This window comes from Larimichthys crocea, chromosome XI (genome assembly GCF_000972845.2).
Source record: "Larimichthys crocea isolate SSNF chromosome XI, L_crocea_2.0, whole genome shotgun sequence".
In the NCBI taxonomy this organism is placed as follows: Eukaryota; Metazoa; Chordata; class Actinopteri; family Sciaenidae; genus Larimichthys; species Larimichthys crocea.
The window spans coordinates 23,296,289-23,312,170 of NC_040021.1; the positions used below are offsets into that span (position 1 = coordinate 23,296,289).

Consider the following 15,882-nt stretch of genomic DNA (forward strand, 5'->3'; position numbering starts at 1 on the left):
GTAACTATGAACCCTGTTAATACTTCATGATGCATGTGTTGTGTTGTCATTTTACACAGGGTGATGAATTACACTTTGGATAGTGATATAAAGCTTAGAAAAAAGAGAGCATGTCTCCTTTACAGGCTCTTACAGTTAACAAGGAGATAGCCTTGAATTGACGAACTGTTAGATCCGAGATTCTTACGAAGCCCAGGAGGCATGCAACCTTTTCCTGAGCCACAGCCACCAAACAGGGAGGTGGAGCAGGTTCACTACACTGCACTACACACTTTCATTTCTACAAGAGCTTCATTACAATGGCATTTCAGAGCCTTCGATTGCAAGTTAAAGAAATGGCTTCTCAGATAGAAGACCAACATTGAATCGATGTTGCCATGCTATCTGGGTTAGTGTTAAAACACAATGGACTCAATGTACAATTCTCTGATAACAGAAAATCCCAAATACACCAATATAATGTCATTGACAAGAATTTAATTAACTGGTGAGAGAGTAGGGGAATATGAATATTGTGCTAAAAAGAGTGGGATAATTTCTACCACATACAGAATGAGTCACTCTGTGGATATTTTGACATTCGTTTTACACAAGTCAAACAAAGCTCAATCCCTGTCTCTGCACACAGGTTCTAAGCCAGTTCTTAATGCTCAAGCCTATTATTAATCAAAAGTGGGCGAGACCACCTACATGGTGGAAAGCGAGCGGTGCAAAAGCATGACAAAGCCGTACAAGCTTTGTTCTCCCTTTGAGCAGATTAGATAATCATCCTAGGAGGGTGAACGTAATAACACTACAACTACTATCCCAAGTTTGGATGCTTTCCGCTTCCTTCCTGTTTGATTTTTTCTATGTCAGCATTTAGGAAAAGTCCTTTTAGATCATAATTCACACAAACTAAACCATGTGAAGTACAACACCAATGAGTGAAATCCACAGTTATTATTAGATGTGACTGTATTTTGGCCATCTGATGAAGCCTGAATAGAAATAGCTTCTCATAATCAGATGACGGATGGCAGAAGGCAGATTCAGGTATCAAGAGGCCATTTCATTACCCAGGCTCTCTGTTGCCCTGGCTGGATATTGAGCGGTGCTTGTGATGCAGAGGTGAAGGCAGAGTGGACTCAGGGGAGGCTGGCTGGACGGAAGCAAATGAATGGAGTGGGAGGAGAATAAGAGCAAGAGGAACAGGTAGAAAGAGGAGCTTCATGTGTTGATTTGGGGGTTTGGGGGACTCCTCTAAATCCTGACATGGGAGATTTTGTTGAAAAATATCACTTGTGCCAAAACTAATCTTCCCAGTAACACTGCAGTTTGGTCAGTATTGGGAAAATTAGGAAGCCACCATTCAAATGTTTTCTCTCCCAGGACTAACTTCTAATCTGATGCAGGAGCTTTGATGTTTTTGTACACTGTGTTGAGAGTACTGAGATCATGTTGGTGTAGTAATTGAGGCCTCAAATATCAATCCAGCTGATCGGATTGGTGCATCTCTTTGAAACAATATGTCCCATCCTCTCAGGACCACGATGAGTTACTGGATGAAAAAGGTTTATCATTTCTTTAGATAGTTTTGATAATCGAACAAAGTTAAAAGTTAACTCTTGACACTGTCAATAGTATTTCACAAAATAATCTTAGTTCAAGGTCCAGCTTTCATTTATATCTCATGAGCTTCATCAGTCAGTGGAATTGTTGCCTTTGACCATGGAATGTGGCTGAAAGCTACTGAAAAAAATTGTGGTGGTTTTATTACTAAGGGTTCTTTTTTTATCAATAAAAACCGTCAAAAGTGGGATTCCCATCCTGAGGAGAACGTCATGACAAGAGGTGGTTGAGAGTTGTTAAGAACTGGAGTTTGGAGTTGGAGGTTATTGGATTTGATTGGTTGGATTTGGATTGTGAGTATTGATATAGGAAAGTGTTTTTTTTTTTAAACGCTCTACCTTATTAAGTGTTTTTCCTCAATTCGCCTCCCAGCCGCTTGGCCATATGACACCAATGATTACTGATTACAGATAAGTCAAAGGTACAGGCCTGTGTATAAAGATGAGTTCACTACAGGGTGAATTTTGGTACATTCAACAGCTTAAGATGTTACTGCATGTGCTACTAAAGGCCTCAGTATTCTTTAAACATAGCATCCTTACTGTCTTCACATCTGACCATTTAGAAAGAATATGAACATTTTGTCTCTCGATGTAGTTAGATGTGTCATGTGACCTACCTTCAAGCGTTCTTTATGGAAGGAAGCGTTTCTAATTTGTACAAACCTGTAATACTTTGATTGATTAACACCTTTATTATCTTTCCTTAACCTCAAGATCATCGGACAATTTTAGATGACTTATGCGTGTTTTTACAATTACAACAAAGTATTTAGAATTTGCACCTGACGAGCCTCTTCTCTGAAGCAATGAGAGACCTGTGGTTTGTCAGAATCTTGATGGAAAAAACAAAAATAATACCAGAAAGTTTAGATAATAATAATAACTTTGGGATTATTACTCTCCAGATTGTAAAGTGTTGTGTACATGTTAATTGGGTGATTATATTTGGTCAGGCTGTGCATCAGGCTTGCCTATTGATCAGGAAGTGGATATTTTATATCATTAATGAATCATAATTGGTTGGCTTTAAAAAACACCTCCACTGCAAAACTGCAGAAATAATGAACCTCCTGTCTGATCATGTGACACATCCCTCCATCCTCCTTTGTACTTCTCTCAGTCTCTCACTGAGCTGAATTACCATCAGGATAATCTATAAAAGCAAAAGGGATGAGTGAATGTAGACGAGAAGGAGGAGTGGGCCCAGAGGAGGAGGAGGAGGAAGAGGAGGAGGAAGAGGAGGAGGAGGAGGAGGAGGAGGAGGAGGAGGAGTGGGTTTGAAGGGCATGGAAAGGTGAAGGAAAGAAATGAAAGGAGGGGCACACGTGAGATGATGCTGCTCTGTTGGACAAGAAAAACACACACACCAAAGCATGGCTGCATCTGTGTGGATGATGAAGAAAGGAGGGAAACGAGGAAGAGGAGAACAAGGCGGAGTGTGTGTGTGTGTGTGTGTGTGTGTGTGTGTGTGTGTGTGTATGCATGTTTGGGTGTATGTGTCAGTGAGCGCATGCGCGGAAGTGGCGGCTTTGGCAGGGTGATGGATTGCCTGTTCTGTGCCACGCATTTTCTAATCAACCCACAGCCACATCCTGGGGGTGGAGGAAGAGAGAGAGAGAGAGGAGAGAGAGAGAGAGAGAGAGAGAGAGGAGTGAAACAAAGAAACGCTGTCTGACAAAGGAAGACAAAGGGAGGAGAGAATAATAAAGAGAAATAGATAAAGGGAATGCAGTCCATAGGAGCAGAGTGGAGTGGCTGGAGGGTCCGTGGTAGGAACGGTTGCTTCTGCTGCTGCTGATGGTGCTCAGGATCACACACACACACACACTATTACACAACACTACACACTGCAAATAACACAGCGTCGTAAACCAGGATGAAACCGGCAGAGCAAAAACCACGCAACATAACACACACTGTATCACAGCAGCACACATCACAGTGCTGCAGCTCTCTCAGCAGATCAGTACAAAGTAATGCAACAAAAGCCTGCACGGTGGAACACACACACACACACACACACACACACTGAATCATACATCACAACATGACTGCACATCACAGTCTAATACAGACATATTCAAGACCCAAATGTAGTTGAAAAGAAATCAAGATTGACTGGCTGTTTTTAAAACATAAAACGTGTTTATTACTGTAGTCATTAATTACACTCAGTAGTAATCAGTATTTTTAGCTGCCACACTGTCAGCATGGCTCTGTAATGTCTGTCAGCTGCTCTGTCCACCATTTTGGTCCAGACTGAAACACAACACAACTATTTAAAGGTCCAGTGTGTAAGATTTAGTTTTGTTTATATAGTGCCAAATTATAACAGAAGTTATCACTTGTCAACGTTGGCAAGGAACCACTTCCTTTAATAGGCAGAAACCTCGAGCAGAACCCGGCTCATGGCTGATGGATATCTCAAACTGGTTGAGTTTAGAGAGGGAGAGAGAGAGGTTTACACAATATGGCAGAAATGGAATATAATATTCATAACGCAATTTTCATCAGCATATAATCACATGAAAATAAGAATCATTATGTTTGTTTGTTTCATTAGAATGAGCCTTTTATATCTACAGACACTTCTACGGTAGCCCAGAACGGACAAACTGAACACTGGCTCTAGATTTCACATTTTTAATACCACCATAGTTTTTCCTTCACGCACTGAAACAAGAGGGTGAGTGGAGGGGGTTGCAACCACACTGCTAGATGCCACTAAATCCTACACACTGCTCCTTTAATGGATTGCCATAACATTTTCTACACACACATAAAGGAATTACCAAATTCCTTTAAAACTAATGATATTCCCGTCACCCTCAGGCTCACGCTCCGCTATGTTCAGCAGCTGAAGATATCTGACAGCCAGAAAATTCATCAACACAACTACAGATCAAAGATGAGGTAATGTTAAGCAAACGTTTGCTAACATGTTCACCATATCAGCTTTATAATGTAAGAGGATAATATGTTTGTTCAGCTGCCCTCTAGTGGCCAACAAATAAACAATTCATGCAGCTTTGAGACGTGCATCATGCAGCTAGAAGCACTTTGGTGGACAAACAATTTTTTATTTAACTATACAAACTGAAATAATGACAATAATATCAACCAATGCACATGTTCTGCTCTGCATCAGTAAACACTACATCGCCGTTGATGTTTGACAGTGCAGCACGATACTGCACAGGAAATCACCCAGCAGCTCACTATGACTATCAGTGTGTGACACAGCACAACAAAGTGGATGCAACAGAAGAATGCAACATGATTGGACATATTAAAAGCTGACATCATCTCCTGTGTTTCTCTTCCACTAGCTGCTTTTGTGTTCCACTTGTTGATCCTGATTTCACAGGTGGCTGGACTGTTTTAGCAGATATACAGTCACATGCAGAATGTGTATACTATGATCCAATCATAGCTCAACATTCCCCCTCCATCCTGTTTTTCTTGGACATTTGTGCTCCTCTCCTCGTTCTAGGCTTCCCTCTCCTTCACTCCCAGCATTCACTCTCTCTAACCGCCCACTGCAGGAAGGGCGAGTGTGTGTAGAGTGTGTGGGAGAGAAAGAAAGACTAAAGAGAGGAAGAAAGGAAGAGTCAAATTTGTCTCTTCCAGAAACAAATGAACAGGGAGCTAAATATACTCCGACTGACAAATGAACTCTGCAGTGAATTACAGCCTCATGACAAAACTCATCACATTCTTCCCCTTCAACCTGTTTAAAGAAAGAGTTTCCACTTCTCTCCTCACATGTATTCTCGCTCAGTGGAGCTGAGATGGTGTTTGGGTTGGTGGGTCATACAGAGAGGGAAAAGGTCTAATTGAAGAGAAGAAAACAATAACAATAAAGGCAGACGTAACAGTCATTCATAGACAGATTGTTCACGTATGTTTTCATATTTGAAATCATGGCAGAGCCAGAGAGCATATCTGCTCCACATTATGTAACCCTTCATACTGTACAAGTGTTATGAACGGCTACATTACCCTCCCCCGACACCAAATCCAGCCTGCACCTTCCATTTCCTGCTCACGTCGGTTCCATTCCATTTCCATGACTGTTTTATTTCTCAATAAAACATTTTGACTTCAGTTTATCTGTTGTTTGATTTCCAGCCGTCTGAATCTGAAAACATCTGTGATTTCTTTCAATGAGTCAAGGTGTCGACCAATCAGAGCTTTGTTGGCGGGAATACAATAAGAATGGGGACAGCGTCCTGCATGGCTACCTAGCTACATCTATGAAATCTGGTGACAGAAAAATTGCAACGTGTGATTGAACTTGTAGGTGTACAGGTGTACAATATGAGTTTGTATTATGGCATAAATATGAATATTCTGATGAATATTGTGACAGCTTTCTTTCTGATGTAGTCTGTAGCAGTATGCATCAATCGCTCTTGTGTGTTTTGTGTGAAGTGGGCACTCGATGATCAAACAGAAGTACCGCATGTCCCAAGATGCAACTATAAGGGCGTGAAATCATGTAGCGAATTGCATCATATCGACCTCATGTCATGCACTCAGGCACCCTAAGCTAGCAGTATGCATAACTTATATAATCCACAAGTTGTTCTGCATGAATATAAACCAATGCAGCTAGCAACAGAGATATATTAGTGTGTGTGTGTGTGTGTGTGTGTGTGTGGCTGCTGCTCTGCTGTGATGGAGTATGTGTCCTGCAGTCCTGTCTGCTCCTAAATAGCCCTGCTATCTGGGATGCAGTAAGGTGATAGAAAATGAAGCAAAAGAGCAAAGATAGAAAGAGAACAGGACATGACAGACAGACAGACAGACAGACAGACAGACAGACAGACAGAACACACCTGTCAGGTTTATTTAAATATCAAAGAAGGACAGTTTACATGACCCTGTTTGTAGAGAGGCCTGGCCCTGACAGTGGACATGTTCTGTACTCTCTTCATTAAGCACTAGTCACTGCAATATAAAAAGAAGTCAACAGCTGACAAAAAGCCAACATGCCACCCACATCAGAGCTGGTCACATCAGGACTAAGATGCTGTGCTGATATTTAATATCTATGGAGGGACAATGAGTCAGATTTTGCTCATGGGGGGCAGGGTGTCTGAGTGATACCTATGAGATGTTACAACTCACAGATCAGCTTCAAGCTCCATGGCATGTGGTACATTAACACCATGTGGTTACACCATGCTTGTTGCTTCGCCACAGAAAGTATAACATCAGTTCATGAGGTGTCTCGCAGAGCATCACACTTTGTAATTCTGATGAACAGAAATGAATCAGCATTGATCCACAACATAAGACACAGGAGGTTAGGATGAACTGTGCCTCCATCCTAAATCCTCAAACTTGTTGAGTGAAGTCAAGGTGAGCTGGATAAATGTTGACATTTGGCAGTGCTGTTGAACAAAATCATGGAGCCGATCTTAAATATTAGCCTCATGTTTTGTTTTATGCCATTATTCATTTCAATTTGTTCTTATTGTCCATTGCCATCAGTTATTACTTTGTACTCAGCATGTTTGTTGCTGACATCTGGGAACACGGTGACATCGCTGTCAAGTCTGAGTGGACAAAAAAACTCGAGCAGCCAGACAATCAGACGGCTTGTAAACAATTTAGCTTGTCCAGATTGTCTGAGGCACTTCCTTTGGAGGTCAAACTGAAAGCGAGCACACCTGAAACGTTGCTAACAGGAACACTGTGTGCTCAACAGCACAGCAGGTCTGACCTGAAACAGAAAGGCCTGTTAATGAGTTTACAGACATAACCTGTTTCATAACCTCGTGACAAACATTTTGTCTGATCATTTTACTCCTCACCTTTGTGTTTTTGTCCAAAACATTGGGCTAACCTGCTGGTTTGTTTACATCCTGTCTGATCCTCTGCCTGCTGCTGTTTCTGGACTTGAATGTCACAGTGTTTGACCACAGAGTTCAGTCCAACGTAACTCCTGTTGATCCACACTGACCTGTGATCAGGTGAACAGTGTCTCTGTCATTACATCTGTTCTCACACTATGTAACTTTGGGCTCCAGGTCGGGAGAAGTATGTAACGCTTTACGGCACTAAGTCACACAGCACCAACTATTTGACTGATTCTGGTGAAACTGGATCATATTTTATGGAGAAAATGTTTTCTGGTTTTCCCTCTGATGTCCTCCGCTGCTCCGCCTCAACTCTCTGTGATTTACAGAGTTTATGATGGACAGTAAAGTAAACTGCTGACAACTGTAGCTGCTGTTAGATAATGTTAGCTCAGTTTGTTAGCTGCTGTTAGCTCCTGTTAGCTCATGTTTGTTAGCCAGGCTGCCCGGACTGTGAACTCAGAGCACAGAGGGAATGTTAGTTACTACAGGTGTTTGGACCTCTATACCTCTATGGACATAATGGCAGAGGAGAAAAGAGTGAAGAGGACGTTGACGGAGGAAGCTAAGAAGAGAAGAGCAGCAAGTGAGTGAGCAGAAGCTGCCGGACAAGAGTAAATGTGGGACTGACTTTTAGTGGTTGGTGAGAGCTTGGTGAAATAAAAGGCTGAAAGACAGACGCTGAGCTGGGCTGACTGCTGCTGGACTAGTCAGTGATATTAGCTGCTGCTGGGTCTGGTTCTGGTTCTGGGCTGACTGCTGCTGGACTAGTCAGTAATATTAGCTGCTGCTGGGTCTGCTGCTGGGGACCTGGTTGATGATTGACTGTTAGCAAAGTTGTCGACTCTTTCTGATCAGAAGTAATGTAATCAGAACAAATACTCGAGTACAGCTGAACATGTTTACCACAGTGGGATTACACTCTGAAATTTTAAGTAATGTTAGCTTAGTTGGCTACTATTGTAACATCTCATATCACATGACTCTTTTCCAAGTCATAGCAGTCCTTCACTCATTTTTCCTCCTCTGACCACAGATGTTTGTTGACCTTATCAATCAAACTATTTTGCATATTTAAATTCAGTGACGACACAGGCTCAGCTGAGATAACATGAACGTCACTAAATGCAAAGGCCGTGCTGTCAACAGATGTCAGGCTGGAAACAGGTTCTACATTATATCAGATCTTTAGTAGAACCCAGAGTGCAGGTAAGCAGCAGCACTGTGTCCTCATTCACGTCTACGTCCAACCGCTGCACTTAGGCAGTCCTTTTCTCTCCGAAAAATGTTTTAACCTTCGGAGAGAATCAGCTTCAGATTGGAACGGGTGTTAAACTGAGCTCACTTCACCACTTCAGAACTACTTCAGAACAATTCACCTGCAGCTGCCACTATTTTTGCTATTTTAAACTTCCTGTTATTGCAGCTTCACCTCCTCTCATTCTGACCCGTTGAGTTTCGTAAGAGCTGACAGGTGGGCTGCTACTGTGTTACCTCATCTTGTACACACACACACACACACACACACACACACACACACACACACACACACACACACACACACACACACACACACACACAATCTCATTTAAAGCTGCAGTTTGGGAGATTGTGATCATCATGCATTCATTTATCAAACCTTAATAAGCTGTTATGTGATCAGGGTGTACTACAGTAGCAGTTAGTTCTTTCTGGTCTCTCTGTGTCTTAGCTGTGTTATGACTGTGCTCATATTTGTGTCTGCTGTGTGTTTGCTTGTGTGCCCTGTGTTCTTTTTTGTTGTCAATTTCACATGTAAATAGGGATGTGCCATCCCCGGGAGATGATTGGTGGAGTGATTCCAGGCCCTAGCCCGTGATTGGCTGCAGCTGGGAACCACCTGACATATAAGGAGCCAAGATGGCTGCTGTCGTGTAGACAAGCGTCACTTCCTCTTCCTCCTCCTCTCCCAACCAGCCACACGTCCTTCTGTGAAGTCTTTTGTTCGAGATTGGAAGTAGTTTTTGTTTGGATGGTAGGGGTGGACTGCCATTTTGAGTTGATCTTATTTTTTCCTGTTTTGTTAGTTAGGGAGGTAAGTCAAGTGATTTATTTTCCAGATAGAATAGTTTTGGTTGTTGTTTTGGCCTTGGACCACCCTGAAGCTGATACCTTAGTTATAGTTGTTTTGTGAATAAATCATTTTCTTTTCATTCAAAATCTAAAACTTATTGTACATGGCTACTTGGGACTCAGGGAAGATGGGGCCCTTTCTAGTTATGCCCTAGGCACCCCTAGACTGGGGCATAACAGCTAGTTATTGGCAGGGGTCATGCACTGGGCTTACTTTTTAATAGTTCAAAATTTTTTTTTATGAATAGTTAGGCGTTAGTTTTATAACCCCTGAGGGTAATTCTTCAGCACTGTACATCACATACGTGATCGTGTAGTGACAGACAGAAATACATGAAGTACGACAACGACAGGCAGAGCAACATGAAAACAAGACTCAGTGAGTCATCCTGTTTGGGGCTGCGATGTCTGCAGGTACTGGGCTTTGGCCACAGAGACCTGTACCTGTCCAGAGAGGCGGTTGAGTGGATGTGTGATATCATGTGCTATTGTATTTGCAATGTGTGCGATGGCCTTGCAGCTGAGCTCTGAGAGGTTGTGGGGTGTGGGGGGACCTACAGTCTCGGCAGGAATGCTGGTCATGCGTGAGTTTGACCCGGTTTGTGACAGAGAGCATGTAGAACAAACGGATGGAGCGGCAGAGCAGGACGGGTTGAACAGTACGTAGGACAGTAGGAGGTGGTGTGGAGGGGATGACATGGAGAGTTTACAGACGGTGACAGTCTTTGATGGCTCCTGTTTTGAATGTCCTTTGCATGTTCCACTGATCAGAGCTTCCTCCGCTCCAAGAATTTTCTAGAAGCTGACTCTGTCATAACAGCATCTACCTATAGAAGTGCCACTAGTACTATTACTGACAATACTACTGCTAAAAATACTATGATCTATATATATGATATATAGAACCATGCATGTATAATCACCTGATAATAAGAATCTTTTTGTTTTTCTGTTACTTAAAAATTCTCCTTTTATATCTACAGTGGGAGCAGGTCCTCTTTCATGGAGGCCGCCATATTGAAACATCATGTTTCTACAGTAGCCCAGAACAGACAAACTAAATAGTGACTCTAGACAGGGCCATTTAAATGTTGTTTCTCCTTTACACAAGGTAGGCAAGGGTGATAAGGGGTATTGCAGTGCAGCGATTACATCACTTCATGCAACTAAATCCTACACTGGACCTTTTTAAAATGAATGAAATGAAAAAGATTTATTAGATTTACCGTCCGAGAGTCAGTGATCCAAATCAATAAAAAGACTTGAACTTCCCATCACTAACTTACAGCACTGCTGAAAGTTTTTTAGATTTTTTTTAGATTTGTATTTCCCCTGATGGTTTTACATCCTTCCACTGAAACATTCAACAAAGAAGACAGCTAGCTAGCAAAGGAAGTAAAAAATGTAGGTTTGAAAGGAAGTCATTATTTCTAATATGTTTGTTAAATTTCGAGAATAAACAAACTATATTTGGAACTGTTTTTGCTGAGGAAGTTACCCTGGCAGTTTTATGGCATGACAGAACCAGTCGACAAGTATTGCCACTGATTTTATGATTCCAAACGTGTCAACCAAACATTGTGGTTTAAAAATTTTAAGTGACAATAATCTCTCTAAACTCTAAGTTCAAATAAAACATGATGTAAAACAATGTACTTTTGTGGTTTACTTTTTATTTCCTTAATTTAGAGTTTCTGGTTTAAAGATAATAGGTGAAGTAATTGGGTAAAGCAATTTTTAAGTTCTATCAATTTGGAGATGAGTGCATTCAGCTTTAAATTTTAAATGGAATAAATAAAAAACAATTGATATTAGAAATGATTTTAAGTTAACTTCATATTTAGTGTACTGAACTTAAAATAAGCAACTCAAGCTTTTAACCTAAATTCACTGAAGTTTTCATCACACATTTTTTTTTAAGGGCAACTAGTTTCCTCAATTAAAAAAAAAAAAAGTAAACTCAACTGATGTGGTCGTACAGTGAAGAGTCAGTCTGCACACTCACTCAGTCACTTACACTGCAACGTCTATCTAAAGTTTGCTAACATGCTACTGGTCATACCAGACCAAGTCGGACTGTATCAACAAAACCGCTGAGTGTTTAATTCAAGAATGGTGCGTTTGTTTTACTGCAGACTGGAACAACTTTTATATCCATAAGGGGAAAATTCATTATTTATTATTATTATTTTACGCTCACATGTATAGGCTGCTTTAAAATGTGGCAACTTCAATGCGTAAGAGTAATGAGTAAGATTCTAAATAAATGCAGCATCTCATTCACATTGATCATCTCTACATCCAAAGATGAATCCATAAACTGCACCATAACCATTAACCATCAACTGTTGTTACATATTCTGACCTCACATATGTGCATCCAGCAACAGCCTGCTTCTAATCACAGCAGCATCACCGCTGTGCATCTATATTTTAAAGGCCTGAATCTGTCATCACCCAGCAAGCTTCAAATATGACTCATTACTCAGCAAACTACAGTCCTGTTGGATCACGAACAAACATCACAACACTGCTGCTACTACTTCTTCTTGTGTTGTGAGCCATTTTGAGCTAATCATCCCATCAAAGCCTTTCCTCCTCAAAGCTCCTGGAAGCATCTAGAAGCAGAGAGGGGAATATTACAAGAAATCTTTAATGTGCCAGAAAGCCTTGATTTCTGGTCAAGGATGATTCGAACATGGCCTCTATCTGCTTTTATTATTCCTGCTCTGTCTGTGCGGATTGCAGCGGATTGCGTTTCCCAGGGCCACGCTGTGTGCTTCTACTCTCTGTTAAGACATGATGAGGTAGTAACCTGAGCGGATTGGGCCACAAACAGGCTTCAGTGGAAATAAAGGAAACAGAAAAATCAGCATCCACGTCCAAAATCTATCATTCCTTACTGTTGTTTTGTTTTTAACCGTTAAATCTCTTTCTTTTTGGCGACATAAACAGCCCTTTGTGCCGTGTTTAAAGCGCACGCAGGGTTTGGAGCTACACAGGGGATTCCACCGCACAGACAACACACACTACATGTAGGCAGGACACACACCCTCCTTACGCACAAACACACGCACACACACACAGCAGCAGTGATGTAGTGGTAAATAATTAAAAGGCTCACACAGCCTCCGTAGGAAAACTCCATCCACAGCCACATCCCGCATCACTTCCATCAGTTTCACATCACTTACCAATCAATTCAGCTCACACAGATTCACGTCAGCTTGAATAAAGGTGATCAAGTCAACAATCCACAAATAAAAAAAAGGTGACTTTAACCTCCATCACATCCCTGGAAGAGCAGCGAAACAGACAACAAGGCCAGCTGGCGTCTCCTGCCATCTGCTCCTGTGCGGATGGAGCTGCTGGAATAAAGACAGGTGATGGAGAAAGCAGATAAACAGAGCCGTACCCGCTGATGTTTGCCAATGGAGGTCCGGGACCGGCTCGGATCTGTGCGTAATTCCTCCTCTGGGTGTGTGTATGTGTGTGTGCGTGCGTATGTGTGTGTGTGTGTGTGGGTGTTTGGGTTCTGTCAGTCCCCGCACAGCCTGGGAAGCATAAAGACGGAGAACAGGAGTGAAGAAATAGACGGAGGAGAAGAAAAAGAAGCACAGAGCATCAGGAGCGGTGGCATCGCCTCTCCTGCGTTCACGTTACACCGGAGACTGAGACACGTTCACTCCTCCCGGATATAACAGCAGACAGCCCGATGTCACGCCTACGTCTCTCTCTCTCTCTCCCTCTCTCTCTCTCTCTCGCTCTCTCATAAATAAATAAATAAATAAATCTTGTCACATGAATATTGTGTTGCCTTCATGTGATGCTGGTAAATTTGGATCTCCAAATCTGGTGCCTTTCATCCTGTGTAAACATCACTTACAGCTCCTATTCTCCCTCACTGGAGGAGTGCACACCCTCCTCCTCCTCCTCCTCCTCCTCCTCTTAGCTTCATTTACAAAGCATGAAAGGGACTTCTTTCTTATAATACGCATACATGGTTTATAAAGCTAACTAATGGTTTTTGTTAGTTAGTTAATCATTTACTAATGTTTAACATATGAATCATGTTCTGGGTTCGCAGGTGATTGAAGTCTCTTTCACGTCCATCAGATACACTGATACACATGGACATGTGTACAGACACTGATGAATCCTGTTGGTCATATTCAGATTTTTCACGTTGATATTTCATAACATCTGGTTCAGACACTCTCCTGTGGATGAGCTGTAATATGTTGTGAGACTTTTCCATCTGATCATCATCAGGTGTGCACTTCATTGACTCTGTTACTTTGGTCACATGTCAAAGGTCAATGAAGCAGATAATAAAATCATGCAAATACCCAGCAGGATAAAATGACTACGATAAACTACCAAACCTTTCTAAAACCATTTTGTGGTAGAAATGTAGGTATGTTCAAAAGCCAAAGAGAAGAGTTGCACCTCGAGCTGTGTGACTCAGTAGAGGGGGGGCGGATCTGATGTGGTGGGGCAGGTTTTCCACTGACTGAGGAGCCGAGCCGAGGGATGACCAGCCATGACTGGTCTGAGGACCTGAGTGAACACAGTGGGGTGTGGGGAATTAAAGGTCACATAGACAAGAGGGAGCCAATACATGAAGAAGCAAATACCCATCAGACTCAGCTGCACTGTATGTCGAATGGAATATTATTATTATTATTATTATTATTATTATTATTATAGAATAATAATACTGTGCACCTTGTCATTTTTGTTTTAAAATATAAGCTTCTTTTTCATGTCATGATGAAGAATAAGAAAACCATGACAACCAAACTCAAATCTGAAGCAATGTGTGTGTGTGTGTGTGTGTGTGTGTGTGTGTGTGTGTGTGTGTGCGTGTTTTCACAGGTGGTAAAATCAGAAATGTCTCTGTTAATCATCATGTCCTCACTTTTTAAATATTGAATGACTTTTTAATAAATTCATAATGGATGCTACAACCTGTACTGGGTCTGAACATTTATTACTCTGGCGCCATCTGGTGAACGTATCACTTGTCTACTGTAACACTACAGTGAACTCATGAGTGTGTTCAGTCATCTTACAGCAGCTCGTCAGCTCACTCCTGTGGAGAGGAGCCTGTACGGCTCCATGTGTGTTGCTTTGTTGGTCAACTTAATTAACAACAACTTAATTTTCCATCAAAATTGAACTGACCGATGTCAATTCTGTGGAATGTGTTTAGAAAAACAAACGTCTGGAGTTTTTCATCTTTTTTAGACATTTTACCATCAGTCATGAACTGTTCTGTGGTGTACGCAGTAAAGATGGTGCCATATCTTCAGAGTGATTATTTTACTGAAGTAACTACAAAGTAACAAATCGACGTCTGAGGAGGAGGAGCAGTTACAAACACGTGTTCACACTGTAATGTCATTTATTCTCATGAAGTTCAAAAATTGTTTCAAAGATGAGAATAAGCTTTTAAACTTAAATATAAGCCAACATGATGAAATAAATCCATGACAATCTGCGGATGAAGATCATGTGAAACAATCAACAGTCCCAGAGCAGCTACTAAATGGACCCAGTGCTGAATGTGGCTTTCCAACCATCACTGTACGGTCCATGGTATGGTTCAAAGAAACAGAGCAAGTCTTTACACACTGACTCTTTATCTCACAAAGTAACTCTGTAGCCTTACTGCACCGTGTGATGGGAATGTGTCCACTCAACAAAGGTTTAATGGAATACATTTCAACACTCACACACACACACACACACACACACACTCACACTCACACTCACACACACACTCACACTCACACACACACACACACACACAGTGTTTGGCTTTGTTCTATTCAAGAGTTCTAGAAAGTCCTAGCAGGGTGACAGTGAATACAACACTGAAACTGAAGCAGATAAATGGAATTCAGCCTTCAGTCATCTGATTATTTACTTTCATGTTGTCTGTAATCTGTCAGTAAGAATTGTCACATGTTCATACATCTATGACAGAGGTGATGTCACTGTTACTGCTGATTGTTCCAGATAGGTCAAAGTTCAATTTCTTCACCATGGAAACGACATTCTCCAATACTGATTGTCAAAACATTGGAAATAATAAATTAATAATCAGCATTGCTAACCACCATTTAATCTAATATCTAACAATATATGATAGATATAGATAGAAAAACAGAAAGCTTGTCATAATCTGCAATACAAAACGTGATTAAAAGGAAGACAAACAAGAAAGCTATTTTTCAAAACAGAAGAACATTTGATTATAAAAATTAGAAACAGTTATTTATTAG

At 41.3% G+C, this 15,882-nt stretch overlaps 1 protein-coding gene across 7 annotated transcripts in view; it reads right to left on the reverse strand.

Moving 5' to 3' along the window:
- peli3 (pellino E3 ubiquitin protein ligase family member 3) overlaps window positions 1–15,882 on the reverse strand; it is a 32,656-nt gene that overhangs the window by 15,142 nt on the left and 1,632 nt on the right. Inside the window, exon 1 of one of the 7 annotated variants that reach the window (XM_010751786.3) lies at window positions 13,008–13,354. The exons of 2 other annotated variants lie outside the window; for them this stretch is intronic. Coding sequence is in view for 1 of the 5 variants with exons in the window: in XM_019273521.2 (XP_019129066.1) it covers window positions 1,059–1,213 (155 nt within the window). In the remaining 4 variants the exon portion in view is untranslated. Of the gene's footprint in view, window positions 1–1,058; window positions 2,427–12,786; window positions 12,833–12,874; window positions 12,987–13,007; window positions 13,355–15,882 lie in introns of those variants that run through there. 4 more of the 7 variants (XM_019273522.2, XM_019273525.2, XM_019273524.2 and 1 more) reach the window with 4 other exon arrangements.